Raw genomic sequence first — 14,838 nt, 5'->3', positions numbered from 1 at the left:
TCCAGCCCTCTAACCGTATGGGTATCCCAATCAATGTATGGGAAGTTAAAATCTCCTATGATCACTACCTTATGATTTTCACACATATACCTTATCTCCCTACAAATTTGTTCCTCTAATTTTCTTGGCCCATTTGGTGGTCTGTAATACACCCCTATTAGCACCCTCTTGCCTCCTCCACCCCTCAATTCCACCCAAACAGCCTCACTGGTCGATCTCTCCATACCATCCTGCCACCTCACGGCAGTAATGTCCTCCTTAACAAGCAGAGCAACTCCTCCTCCTTTTTTTACCCCCTGATCTATCACATCTAAAACAAATGTATCCTGGAATATTAAGTTGCCAGTCCTGCCCCTCCTGTAGCCAGGTCTCACTAATTGCCACAATATCGTGACCCCAAGTATCTATCCATGCTCTCAGCTCATCTACCTTGTTCACTATGCTTCTTGCATTAAAATATATGCATCTCAGAGAATGACCCTCACATATATTCTCTTTTTTACCTTCTACCCTAATCTCCATCTTACCTTTGTTATCTTTTTTTATTCCTAGCTAGGTGGCCATACTCCCTGGACACTGCTCTCACACTCTGTTCCCCACCCCCCTGCCAAACTATTTTAAACCTTCCCCCACAGCTCTAGCAAATCTGCTTGCCAGCACATTGGTCCCCCTCCAGTTCAAGTCGAGTCCGTCCCTCTTGTACAGGTCCGACCTTCCCCAGAAGAGATCCCAATAATCCAGAAATCTTATCCCTTTCCCCCTGCACCATCTCTTTAGCCAAGCATTCATCCTCCACATCCTCCTATTTCTACCCTCACTAGCTCGTGGCACGGGCAGCAATCCAGAGATTACTACCTTGGAGGTCCTGTTTTTTAACTTCCTACCTAATTCTACATAATCCTGTTTCAGGACCTCATCCCCACTTCTAACTAAGTCATTGGTCCCCACTTCTGGCTGTTCTCCTTCCCCTTGCAGAATGCTACGTACTCAGTCAGAGATATCCCTGACCCTGGCACCAGGGAGGCAACATACCAACCTGGATCCCCAATCTCATCCCACAAACCTTCTATCTGTCCCTCTGACTAATGAGTCCCCAACTACAAGAATCCTATTCTTATCCTTCTTTCCCTTCTGAACCTCAGGGGCAGCCCCTGAGCCAGATACCTGACCCCCACGACTCGTCCCTGATAGGCTGTTCCCCCCAACAGTACCCAAAGTCGAATACATGTTGCTGAGGGGCACTTCCACAGGGGTACTCTGCACAGGCACTCTCCCTCCTTTCCTCACAGTCACCCAATTCCCTGACTCCTGCCTTCTAGGCGTGACTGTCTCCCTGTAACTCCTCTCTATCACTGCCTTTGCTTCCCTCATGATCCTCAGTTCATCCAATTGCAGCTCAAGCTCCCTAACACGGTCACTCATTATATGCAATTGGATGCACCTTTTACAGGTGTAGTCATCAGGAACAGCTGTGCAGTCTCTGATTTCCCACATCCCACAATTGGAGCACTTAACTACCCCAACTGACTCCATTTCTTCCTTTCTTACTATAATACCCTTTACTAATAAGCTCCTTCTTAGCCCCTGCTCACCGAAGTCCCTCGAGCCAAAGTCCCCACTCCTTCACTGGGCCACTCACTGCGCCGCTCCTCACTAGCTTCTCCCTCCTTTTCTACTCCTTTTATTAGCCCCTTACCAATTATCCCCAATTAACTCCCAGCTCCTCCTCTCACCCAAAATGCTCCACTTCACATTTGTTCTCACTAAATTCCATCTCTCATTCCCTTAACCAATTTCCCATTTAATCTAGATCCTGTGGCATCTTTTGACAACCTCCTTCCAAGTCCTCTGGACCATTATTTTGGTCTCATTTGCAAATTTACTCATCATGCCATCCAAACTATTGCTAAGTATGATGATCAACAGTGGGCCCACCACCGATCCCTGTGGCACATCCCTTGACCTCTAATCTGAAAACAACCTTCTGATAATACCTTTTGCCTCTTACCACCAAGACAATATTTTATCCAATTGACTCTCATGTGGATGAAATATAATCCAAGCTCGCAACTGCTCTCTCTGTAGAAATAAAACATCCCATGCTTCTATTGTGAGCACAGCAGACCCTTTCTACTTAATATTTGTAGCCAATGTTCATTCATCATACTACGTCATGTTAACAAAAGATTTTTTTATTTAACAAATTACTCTTTGAAGGAACTTGGTCTACTAAATTGGTGGTAATATTTCCTATCTTATGTCAATTAATACATTTAAAAAGGGGTCCATTAATTGCAAATTGGAATATGCTGAGTTTGTGGAAGGCACTCTTAAAAATACAAGTTTTTATCTCAAATAGAAGTGTCAGATAACCAGGATAATCACTCAACAAGGCAAATACATCTCAATATCACATCCGATTGCTTTTTATTCACTCTGGATAATAGGAGCCTTTGAGGGATCCTAATTTTGAGGCAAATTGTGAATGGATTTAGTGACCTTTATCTAAGCAGGTTGCTTCCTTTCATGAAGGGCTTCAAACACACAATCAGAAATGTGTGGAAATGGGTGGAAGGTGTGCAGGGCCGGGGAGGAGTGGGGGGGGGGGTGTCTTTTTTTTAGTCAAACTGCTTTGAATAGTCAGGAAGAAAAGAGAGACTTCTGGAAGCATGAGGTGGGATTTTGGTTGGGAATCGATTAATGAGATTGAGTGAGGAGAAGGTGATGGAGAGACATGGAAAGTGGATGGATGGCCTTGTTCCTAAATTTTTCTGTCTGGTTGAACATCCTTGTTAGAGAGACAGTGGTTCAGATATTCCAGTCAGCCCTACTTATTCAGTTCTGTTTGAGTCTAACCATCCCTCTCTATTGTATTCCAGGCGTCTCTCTACTCCCTCGCACTCAAATGCCTTATCAGCCTCTCCACTGTTATATTACTGGGTCTCATTGTTGTCTATCATGCTCGTGAGATTCAGGTAAGGGACTAATTTTTCTTCTAAAAGTCTTTCCCCCTTTTCTTCTCCTCCTTTTCCACAGCTGCCTCGAGTGCTGATTTGGACAGTGAGAGCAGATGGGTTGCCTGGCCCCTGGGAGGTTCACTGGAGGTTCACTAATGTGTAAAACATGTTAATGTCACTGGAGGAGCCTAGCATTGTCCTACCTGCTCCCTTTACTAAGCCCGATCATGCATTCTATTACTTGAATGTGTGCTTTAGTATGCTTTTTGTTCATTGTTTTATTTTCAGCGTGTGAGGCCAAGGATTGTTGAATATCCCTAATTGGTCTTTGGAAAATGCTACTGATTTGCATTCCTGAACAGTGATGTGGTCAAGTTATTCCAACAGTGGCTCTGGGTTGGGAGTTTGGAAGCCCAATGAAAATGAAAGAGTGATTGTACGTTGCTGGTGTTCCTTATGTCTCCTTCCTATATATTGATCAGTGCTAGTTGTCACAAATTTGGAAAATGCTTTTCAAGTTGACTGCAGAGCATTTTATAGATGGTAAAACTGGATCCATGATGTTCTGATGGAGAAGTGAGTGAATTTTTAGGAATGATGGATGGGGAACTAACAAAATCCTGAGGCGGGCAGGAGTCACCTTTGATCATAAACTCAACTGCATTGCCGGATAATACCATGAGAACAAGAAAAGGTCAGAGCCTGCAGTGAATACCTCACCACAGCACCTGGAAGCCTTTCCATCATCACCAAAGCACAAGTCTGGGAGTGCGATGAAATACTCTCCACTTAGTTGGATGAGCGCAGCTCCATTGATTTTCAGGAGGCACCATCCAAGATAATGAAGATCCCTTGACTGGCAGCCCATCCACCACCCTAAACATTTGTCATCAGTGTGCAGTGGCAGACAGAGTGTGGCATTTACAAAATACACAGCAGTAACTCAATTTGGCTGCCCTGAACACCATCAAGGACAAGGGCAGTTGATACATGGGAACACCACTACTTGTTTACTCCCCTCAAGACACAGTCACGTGAGAGAATCATAATGCCATTCCCTCATTGAATCTAAATCCTGGAACCTCTCACCCTGTCCAGACCTGTGAAGACATCTTTTCCAGAAGGACTTCCATAAAGGACAAGGCACTGTCTTCTCAAGGGCAATTAATGCTGGTCTTGCCAATAATGGCTAGATCTCCAAAAAAAATTAGACTCATGTTCAGATTCAGGGAGAAAAGCCATTTATGGAGAAATTAAGTTCATCGACGCTTGAGCCACCAGACTTGGAGAAGCACAGAGATCTCTGACTGAAGGAGTTGGAGAACAGAGATGGGAAGTGCTCATATACAATATGAAAACAAGTTGAGAATATTAAATTGAGGGATTTCTGGTTGTGAGAGAGCAAAGGGTGATGAGTGAAGAGGTCTCATGTGTTAGGATACAGGCAGCAGGGTGATGCTGGTTACAAAGAGTAAAAAGTGAGCAGTAAGCCGGGAGAGTGATGCATTCATGGCACAGGAGATTTAGCTCCTGTTCCTCCCCATTTAAGTTTACATTTCTGATAGAACCTCATTACAAATTCTTAGTTCTCCTAATCCTAAGAACATTTTCTGTTTCTGTTTCTCCTCACAGTCTGGTTTTCCAATCATGAAAACATGCCATTCTAAGCCAAGTGTTGATCCCAGTGCTCAGTTGCAAAGGGATCTGAAACTCAACATCACTGAAATAATGTGTAAAACATGTTAATATATGCGGTGAAGCATTAAGCTTTGGAAGATTTATGTTTAAGCAGTCATGTTAATTGAAAAAAATTCCTATTAAAATAATTTCTGGTCAATCTCCTTGACAGCTCTATCACTTGCATTTCTGGGTTTCAACACTTGCCACATTAAACATTTATTTTCCTGTATATTATATGTCAGTTGGGCCTTAATGGCTATCAATTTTACCACAAGGACAGAATGTCCCACTACAGAGAGCTGAGACAATGGTCCAGGCTGATGCGCCTGGTGCCGGTTTTAATTGTTGATCCCTCAACTAACACTACCCTAAGGGATTATCTGGTCAATTATTTTGTAGCTGTTGTGAGAGTTTACAGTTTACGGATTAATTGCTATGCTTCTAGCATTGCAACATGTTTGGGACACATTGGCAGAATCAGAAACAGGATCAGGTTTATTGTCATGAACATGAAATTTGTTGTTCTGTGGCACCATTATTGTGCATTACAGATGCAAAACTTGTTATAAATTACTTTTCTGTAAGTACACTATTTAATAACAAATATTAGTGCAAAAGAAGATTTTAAAAAAAATAAGGATGGCAGAGGGGGAAGAAGCTGTTTTTATAATGTTTGGGTATTCATTTTCAGGCTCCTGTACCTTCTTTCTGATGGTAGCAGTGAGAAGAGGGCATGGACTGGGTGGTGAGGGTTCTTGATGCTAAAGGGTGCTTTCTTGATGCACCGTCTCTTAAAATTGTCCTGAATAGAGTGAAGACTAATGCCCATGATTACCTTCTGAGGCCAGTACTTGGAGGGGAGACCGCCTAGGAGCACCAGGTGCTGTAGGAGCGTTGGACCAAGTGGCGACTCTCTGCTTGCCTTATGGTAGACAAAAATGAAAGAATTTCATGTACATTACATTCTAAATTTAGTATTATGTGACAATAATGGAACATTTACCTTTTTTTAACCTTTACCTTTTCCCGTCCTGTGCATTGGCACCTCTATTCTGACCAGTTCCATCACTGTCAGGTATGATCTCCCCAGTGTGGCAGTATAAATTTATGTAGCCCATCTGTTCTTTTATCTTTCACCTGCTTCCCATATTGCTGTAATCAGTCCTACAAAAGGCAAGAGAGGGGAATTGCTTGGATATATTCAAGGAGGTTTCATCACTTGACTTCCAGGCACCCCAACTCCATTGATTATCGAACTCACCCATCCTCCCAGGTCCTGCCTTCTCTCAGCCACTGTATCAAAGGACGGCATCATGGTTAGCCAGATAAGTGAATTTAGTCAATACTTTGACCCATTATTGTTATCAATTTCATGAACAAGCCCTTTCAAAGAGAGAATGATTATTTCCCAAATGTTCTCGCTCTTCTTCTGGCCTGTGGGATGATATCCTGCAAATGAACCACTAATTCCTGATATTTCAGAAAATAGCTTGGTTGGATTGGGAACTCAAACCTGGCTTGCTTGCTCTTGAAGATTTCTTTTCTCTATTCTCCATGATCTTCCTGCTTTTAAAATGAGGTTTACAACTTTGATTGACAACATTGGAAGAAGATCTTTTCCTGCTGGCTGCAGTTTATGAATGTAATGTGCTGTTGTTGAAGCAATGCAGTAAAATCTCTGTGGATTGACATCACATTATCTGCAGTGTCGGCCCTTGGGAGTGGGATGACGCTGCATTGAGCAGGCTGAGCATTTGGGTTGGGGGGTGTTGTGGGGAAATCTGATAGTCCAAGAGGCAACAATTAAACCACCAGCATTGTAAGAATGTGTCAGAGAGTGTTAGACTCAAGACTCTCCTCCATTCAGTGACTGGGCTGCATTAAATAATTGAAAATGTTGCTGCCGATTGAAAACAATGCTTCTGAGTTTTAACTCTGTTCATGGATGTCTGACAATGGCAGTGAAAGCGAAATGATTTATTACCTTGCCACTGAAATTCAGATACACACGATTGCCCTATCAGCAGACAAGCTACTTCCAAGTTTTGAACACTTTCAAGGTGATGGGTGTGGAATCACAAAAAGGCCAGCCTAAGTAAGAATGTTAGATTCCCTCCTCTAAAGGCAGAGGGGTTTCACTATTACCCTGTGGTTTTGTGGTAGCCATAACTAAGATCTGTTTTTATATTCTAGATTTTACATAACAATTTGAATTGAAATTCTCCAAATGCCAGGGAGGGGCTTAGTTATTAACCATCCCTTAGAAAACTTGCAATGGGGTGCACTTCCAGATCTGAGAAGGTGCTGATGAAGCTCCTACCCCAACATTGGGCTTGGGAATTAATCTGCCACTGGCCATTTTGGGTCTAAACTGAGAAGGAGAGGGTGGACCATTGGAGTTTGGGTTGTTAGCGGAGGGGTGAAGTAGTAGAAGGACTGGTATTTATGTTTGAGAGAGGAAGATTGGAGCAGGTTATTAGCAGTGTGCTTGGAGGGGTGAATGGGAAGGGGGAGAATGAACCAGCAACACATTGAGGGAGGGTATGATGGCAGCTGGAGATTGATAGATTTTGGGATCATTCTCACAGGTCAGGTAGATGGGTGGGCTCAGTTTAGATGTGTGCTCCCATGTCCTGTGGCCAGGAGTCTTCACCAATAAGTACTCCTGGGACAACGTGTCTAGGTTTCCCTGTAATGCCCATAGAATTATGTTGTCACACATGACCTGACACAGAAATTCTTGATCGCAAGAGTAACATCAGGAAGTATCCAAATGACTTCCCCAATTATTGCAACTCAGTCACTATTCACTCCAGACACAAATAGCTTACAATTGCTTATCACTAAATCAACTCAGGTGATGCCATCTATGTTCTAGGTATATCAAGCAGGTCTCTACTAGTTAAAGTACTAGTAAAAGAATCACTAATGTCCTGCAATATGATTGGAATTTGACTCCTGGGTGCAGGAATTCATCCTCAGCTACTTCCACTAACCACCTGATTATAGTAGTGACTGCCCTGTTGTACTTCTTTTCCAAAATTTTGTTCAACTGATATAATTGACACCAAACTTCAGCAGCCAAATTCATACCCTCCAATAGAATTTAGCAGAAGCAGCAAGAGCAAACTTAATCTCTTAGATTCCATGCCTCTAATTCTTTTCATCTTCCCCTTAATCTAATGATGGGCAGCCTTTTATCTCAGTACCAGTGGAATTGCTCTTGAAAGAACTGAAATGGAAAGAGAAACAGTGACCGTGTCTGGGGAGGGTTGAGATGCTTCCTTGGCAGGGGTGAGGGTATGCATAACTAGTGGTTCAACAATAGCCTTTCAAAAGAGCAATATTTGAAATCGCGTGGTACTTGGGTGCAGAGTCAGGCAAAAAGCAAGAATCTCTGTTGATTGGAAACCATACCTAAGCTTCATAGATGCACAGTTATAGGGTGTACCGTCCTGTCTCACGGCCTAGGCCCATCCCATCCCAATCCAGGTTGTTATGTGATCCATTGTGGTGATAACGGGGGGAGGGAGGGGTGGGAAAAAACAGGGCTTGCACTCAGTGGTAAAACTTGTACAGAAATAATGACCAAGTTTTGATGAGCATTGATCACTGTGTGAGTTTGAGTTTGACAACTGATAAATAAAATATTTTTTAAAAATCTCTGTTGATTATTTTTGCCATTAATCGCTGCTGGCCTCCACTGGATCATGACCCATTCTATTTTGCAATCTAATTGAAATGTCCAAGGTGATTAAAGGAGTTGATGGAACTGGTGGAGGAAAACTAACCCCTCATGGTGGGGAAAATCAAGGGAAGGACAAGGGAGAGAGCCATTATATTTAGAGTGGACTGTTGGGAGATGGTATCACAAAATGTTTACTCACATAGAGGATAAAGGAACACTGGTACTTAATCAAAAAATCTGCTGAGGCTGGAGGAGGGGCCTGAGTGTGGGATCATTTGAAAACACATACCATATGTAAGTGTGTAATAATCGATACCATGTAAAAATCTGGTATTTTCTATATATTGGGTGTAAAAGTTGATCCTCCTATTTTTGGCCCAGACTACCTGCCCATCGGAGCTTCCGATGCCCTGGTCCCAGCCAGCCACCGGGCCATCCAAGCTCCCAGGATCTCAAATGATGCAGACATCATGGTCAAAAGTAGTATGCATGTAATAGTTGACCCCCTAAATTTTACCCTAAAAGTTGGTCCACAAAATTCGACTATGACATGCATATTTACAGTAAGGATATTATTGAGTACAAAACCAAGGCAGAAAGATGCATTAATGCAAACTAGCTCTGATCTAATTGAATAGCAGAAGCTTGAGGGGTGACTTCCCAGTCTGAAGAATCCCTTGTGCTTAATTTCATCTTCTGATAATTTGCTCACAGCTCTTCATGGTGGACAATGGAGCCGATGACTGGAGAATAGCCATGACGTATGAGAGGATATTCTTCATCTGCTTAGAGCTGTTGGTGTGTGCAATCCACCCGATCCCTGGGCAATACATCTTTACATGGACCGCACGCCTCGCCTTCAGCTACACAACATCAATGGCCAATGCAGACGTGGACATTATACTTTCCATCCCTATGTTTCTAAGACTCTATCTCATTGCCAGAGTGATGTTGCTTCACAGTAAACTCTTTACTGATGCCTCATCCAGAAGTATCGGAGCGCTCAACAAGATAAACTTCAACACCCGCTTTGTCATGAAGACTCTGATGACGATTTGCCCAGGGACTGTGCTCCTCGTCTTTAGTATCTCCTCCTGGATTATTGCTGCCTGGACTGTTCGTGTGTGTGAAAGGTAAGGCTTCCCTGGTGATCCTTACCTCACCCTGGGGATTGATCTGTGAATGTTTGTCTTGATAGTGAATGATGAAACTGCACACAAACACAATTCCGATGTGAAATCGAGGTTGAATCTTTTTATTTCATGTGCAAAGGTATTTTCTTTGGTTCCAGCATCCCAATGGGAAGCTAAATTCAAAAATTACTGATTGAGGGAATAGATGCTCCACACGCACTCCCTCAGAGTGCTGTTGGATGTAGTCAGTGTGGAAGCTCTCTTTATTAGATTTTATGTTCATTGAGGTGATAGTAGACATGTCAAAAGTAATATTATCCTGACAACTGGTAAGAGCACAGAGGTTAAATACAGAATAAATCACCATCTACACTGTCCTGTCAAACACTCCCAGGGCAGGGATAGCACAAGTTAGGTACAGAGTAAAGCTTTGTCTACACAAATCCATCAAGCACTTTCTGGATAGGGAAAGCAATGGGTAGATAGAAAGTGTTTACAGGAGTAATGCAGTTCATGTTGTGAAAATGCACATTTGAAAGATAGATCAAGTACTTGGTTTGTAACCCTGGAGGTTATGGGCTAATGGCACGAGGAAATTGTGGAACGGCAGAGAACAGGGGGTAGCAATTGCTTTATAGGCTGAAGGAATTGTATAGTGGCATTTTCAAATGTGCGTTAATGGATTTCTTCTGTTTCACAAACTAGACCTGCATAAAAGATATAATTGCTAAATTTGCACATGACAGGATGTTCAAAAATAACTAGAAAGGATGTTCATTAAGAATATTGAGATCTTTATCTTTTTGGACAGTGGCACAAAAGTAAGGAAGTCTTTCCAAACCTCTGTAAAACTCTTACTTTGCCCCTGTTATATTTATTCAGTCCCTCCATTACGCTTGATCTGTCTCTCTACTCTCTGGTCATACATTCTCCCTCTCTCTCTTTGTTTAAGTTGTAACTGATTCCTGCCATCTCCTGAATATGTGACACCACCAGCCCCCGGGGGCCACCCCTTCCCCATCTCTTGCTTCAGCACTGATCAAGCACAACCGAAGTAGAAAACTGGTACAAAACTGTGAGCCGTGTGTTTAAGAGGGAGGAATTTCCTATCATTTTCTGTTGAGAGTCACTCTTGTGTATGAATTTCTGCCTGAAGTTGTTGATGATGGTTTCTGTGGAAGATAAATTGGAGCAAGGGTGTGAATTGCAGAGACTCTGACCACATTCGGCTTTGGATGTAGCAACGGCCAGAGGACTTGCCTATTGCAAATGTTACACCATTGTTCTACACTGTGGCAAGGAATAAAGTAAACAAGCTAGATGGCTGAAGAGAGGGAAGGTGAATCTGATTCACCACTAATTCAGCACTTTGAAAAAAATTTCCGTTAATAGCACTGAACAACAATTTTTTTTCAAAAGATTTGCTTCCTGAAAAGAAATTGGGGATTATGATAGACATGAAGATAAATTCAGATTTTCTGTATCACATAGGAAGATGGAGAAACATTAAATTAACTTTTATTGAATTTAGCAGGTTTAATCGCACAATAATGCTGACACATTGCATTAGTATAACTGACCTAAAAATGTTTCTCGTGTCAGATGGATTCCAGCTGCCCCAATTCTGCTTTTCCATGGTCACAATGTCCTGGTGAAACCTTTCATCCTGTTCGTCACTGACTGCGCCCAAGATCAGCAGGGAAGAAGACCAAGTGTGAACGCAGAAAATGAATTTTCACTGACACGTTGCACTCCATGGTTTTGTATGCTTGAAGTAGACTTAAAGTATGACAGGAAATCACAAAAAGAGATTATATCTAAAAAATTGATCAATTTTAAGGTGATTTTTTTGATCAGCAGCTCAAAATCCATAAATAACACCCAAAAGTGTTCAGGAAGAAAAATAATCACTGTCCAGCATAATTAAAACCAGTGTAGATTTTAATAGGCAAACCATGTTTGATTAATTCAGTTGTTCAATGAAATAATAGAACAGATAGGGTTTGTGAACTGGATGTTGAATATATGAACTTAAAAGAGGCATTTAATGGAGCACCATGGATGTTAGTGATACCCATTTACCTGAGATTAAAAGGGATGAAGGGAGTGAACATACACTGCGGGGCAAGTAGACGAGGGTAATCATGGGCAGTTGTTTTCCAAGGAAGAATGCACCAGGTTGCTTGAGGGGTTACTTGGGGTAACTACTTCCCTTTTCAATGACCTGGACTCTCATAAATAGGATATTATTTCAGCGTTGCAGGTGGCTCAAAGCAGCTTAAAAACTTACAGATATTAATCAGCAGAAACAGTGCAGGGCAGAGGAGAGGTAGTGATGAGGTGGAGCTGGGTGTCAAACAAATATATATGAAAATGGCTGCAGAGTTTTCAGATGGTTAACCAATGGGTAGATGAGCAACAGAATGGGTGCACGACAAAATAAGAATGCCATTATTGGCGATTCTCTGACAAGCAGTGTATAGGTATGGGCAGACCTTGATAAGAAGAGCCACATAGAACTAGAATAGTGAGAAGATGCTGTGGTCACTCTGAAGATGTTAGGAAGGGTCACCAGGGTCACAGACATTCCACGCTTCTTTTCTTACTGATCTTCATTGATTTGTTACTGTGACAGAAGCAGAAATCTCATCGGAAGAGTTGAAACAATGGGTTCTGACTGAGGTGAACATGGATTTGGGAGGCTGGAGGTGGGACAGTTGGAAAGACCATAAGGTGGAAGTTCCTGAAGAGAGGGATGACAATGGAACTTTGGAAGGAAGGAAGGAAGGGAGACAGAATCCAAATAGGTGGAACCACTAAATGGAGACCTAGACAGTGGTGTCCATTTCTGGGAAGAATGTCAGGACTTTGGTGATGTCCAAGAATGGATCCAAGGACAAAGAACTTCCGATGCACTGAGAGGAACTTGGCTTGCTTTCTTTGGGGGAAGCTTAATCAAAGCATTCCAAGTAAGGAAAGAAGGACACAGATGGATATTTAAGACACAGATGGATAGACCTTTGAACAGTCAGGAAATTAAGGGTAAAGGGTAACAGGTGGGGCAAGTGGAGCCAGATTAGCCACAGTCTTTCTTATTGTATGGCATACAGGTTCAATGAGACGATGTTCCACTCCTGCTCCTATTTCTTTTTCTTATGTTCCTATTGAGAAAGGAGTCCGTAAGCAGTCAACAGACTTGACCAGGAAATGATCAGAAGGGGAAAGAGAAATGTCACTGAGCAATGGGTAATGATTTGGCAAGTGCTGTCTGAAAGTGCAGTGGACGTCGGTTCAACAGGAACTTGCTGAAAGGAATTGGATAAATACTTCAAAGGGGGGAAAAAATTGCAGCAATGTGGAGTAGAGCCAATGGAGTGGGGTTATTTCGAGAATTATTTCCAAGGGTTAACTCAGAAGCAATGGGCAGAATGACCTCTTTTTTTTTTAAGCTCTATTTCTCTTTATGATTTATTCATTGCTGATTCGCTACTGGTTGGATAACAACCTTACTTAAAGGGTCAGAGAATAATGAAAATGTGTTGGGATTAATTTCTTGGAGGAAAATGGAAAGTTACAACATAATTGCAAAAATTACTTCAGTCTGACTGATCATTGCCCTGTTTTCTGCGTCAGGTGTTATTATGAAATTTTGATGAAAGGCAGAGTTTTCTCTCGCTGTCATTATTGAGTCACATTTGGTCAGAGACTTTCAATATAGTTAGGAAGGTCAAAGCATACATTGAGGAGTGAAGGTTAGAACAAGAGAGCTCCTGTGTCTTTCAAACTAATTTGCCCAGGATAAATAAATCTCTCTATCCTGACGAGCACCCTGTCTGGACCTTTCAATTGTTGGTGTTGAAAGAGCAAGGCTATTTGTCCATTATTTGTGCAGAGAAATGCATGAGGCTTCTTCAGTAGTAGTCACCAAATCCAAGACTTTTACTACCTGGAATGGAAGGACTTGCATATGAAGAAAGGTTGGATAGACTAGGCTTGAATTCTCTGGAATTTAGGGGGATCTTATAAAAAAACATAAAATTCTTAAGGGTTTAGACAGACTAGACGCAGGAAGGTTGTTTCCAATACTGGAAAAATCAGAACCAGGGGCCACAGTTTAAGAATAAGGGGAACGTTTTTTAGGACTGAGATGAGGAAAAATTTCTTCTCTCAGAGGGTGGTGGATCTGTGGGATTCTTAGGCATTTGACACCTAATTAAAAGCTTTTTTTAAAGAGCACCCATGGTCAGGACTCATCAGCCACATTTCACCTGTTGGCTGGGGTGCAGTAGGAGGGAGGTGAGTTCCGGTCCGGTGCTCAGACAACCACCAATGATCCACATCTGGTCCACCCACTCTGGAGTTGAGAGATCCCCGCTCACCTCATCCCCAACAAGATTTGGAGTGGAGGGAGGAGGTGGTGGGGAAGGAGATCCATAGTTCAAACTCCACCAGCCATAGCAGGAGAGCCTGCAGTCCCTGTGGATGCGTGTCAGCTCTACCATGTGTCCACCTCTACCATGTGTCCACCTCAGGCTTGCCTTCCATCTCCTCCTCCGACCCCCAACTGCAGAGCTCTCTCCTGGGGTGATTGGTAGTGGGGGGCTGGAAAGGGGGATTGTTAGAGACTAGGACTGCGGCACAGAAATCAGCCTGAAACTGGTGTCCAGCTGTGCATCCCCTGCAAGGAGGGGAGTGGGAGAGACAAACCCCACCCTCAAGTGCATGGGGGGGGGGAAGGGACAGCATAGGCAGCTGCGGGAGCAATGACCTAAGGGGACACTCGTTAGACCAATGACTGCAGGAATGATCAATTAACACCTAATTAAAGGCCACTTCAAAATTCATTCCAAATTAAAATGATATATTATGAGCTATGCCCCTTTAAAATTCATTTTTTTCATTCATTCAATTTTCGGTGAATTTGATGATCGGTAATTATTCCGTTGATAAATTTGATGGTCATTGATTATTCTGTTGGTGAAGATGATGGTGATTATTTTGTCTGAATTTTATGGTCGGCTAATTTTCTTGGGGTAAATTTTCTGTTAGTGAATTTACCTGTAACCTCCAAAAATACACCTTATTCACTGCTATGGTTTTGGAAAGCAATTCACTTTTTTCTCATGGGATGACCATAAATGCCAATGTCCACATGTAAACAAGTAAAGAAATGTAAACAAACTGACTGCAATATAGAGGGAAAAAAATCAATGAAGTGCAAAAGTAAGAGTCAAATGAGTCCCTGATTGAGTTTGATGTGAGGAGCCTGATGGTGGAGGGGGAGCTGCTGCTCCTGAACCTGGTGGTGCGAGTTTTGTGGCACCTAGACCTCTTTCCTCATGGGAGCAGCAAGAATAGAGTGTGTGCTGAGTGGTGTGGA

General features: G+C 42.5%; 1 protein-coding gene across 1 annotated transcript in view; it reads left to right on the top strand.

Moving 5' to 3' along the window:
- LOC138756467 (small conductance calcium-activated potassium channel protein 2-like) overlaps positions 1-14,838 on the top strand; it is a 62,898-nt gene that overhangs the window by 28,487 nt on the left and 19,573 nt on the right. Inside the window, exons 2-3 of the mRNA XM_069922954.1 lie at positions 2,880-2,975; positions 9,040-9,458. Of these exons, the coding sequence (XP_069779055.1) occupies positions 2,880-2,975; positions 9,040-9,458 (515 nt within the window). The remainder of the gene's footprint in view (positions 1-2,879; positions 2,976-9,039; positions 9,459-14,838) is intronic.

The sequence above is a fragment of the Narcine bancroftii genome, chromosome 3 (assembly GCF_036971445.1).
Source record: "Narcine bancroftii isolate sNarBan1 chromosome 3, sNarBan1.hap1, whole genome shotgun sequence".
Classification (NCBI taxonomy): Eukaryota; Metazoa; Chordata; class Chondrichthyes; order Torpediniformes; family Narcinidae; genus Narcine; species Narcine bancroftii.
Note: the sequence above shows the minus strand (reverse complement) of the source record. Positions and strands in the feature narration are given on the sequence as shown.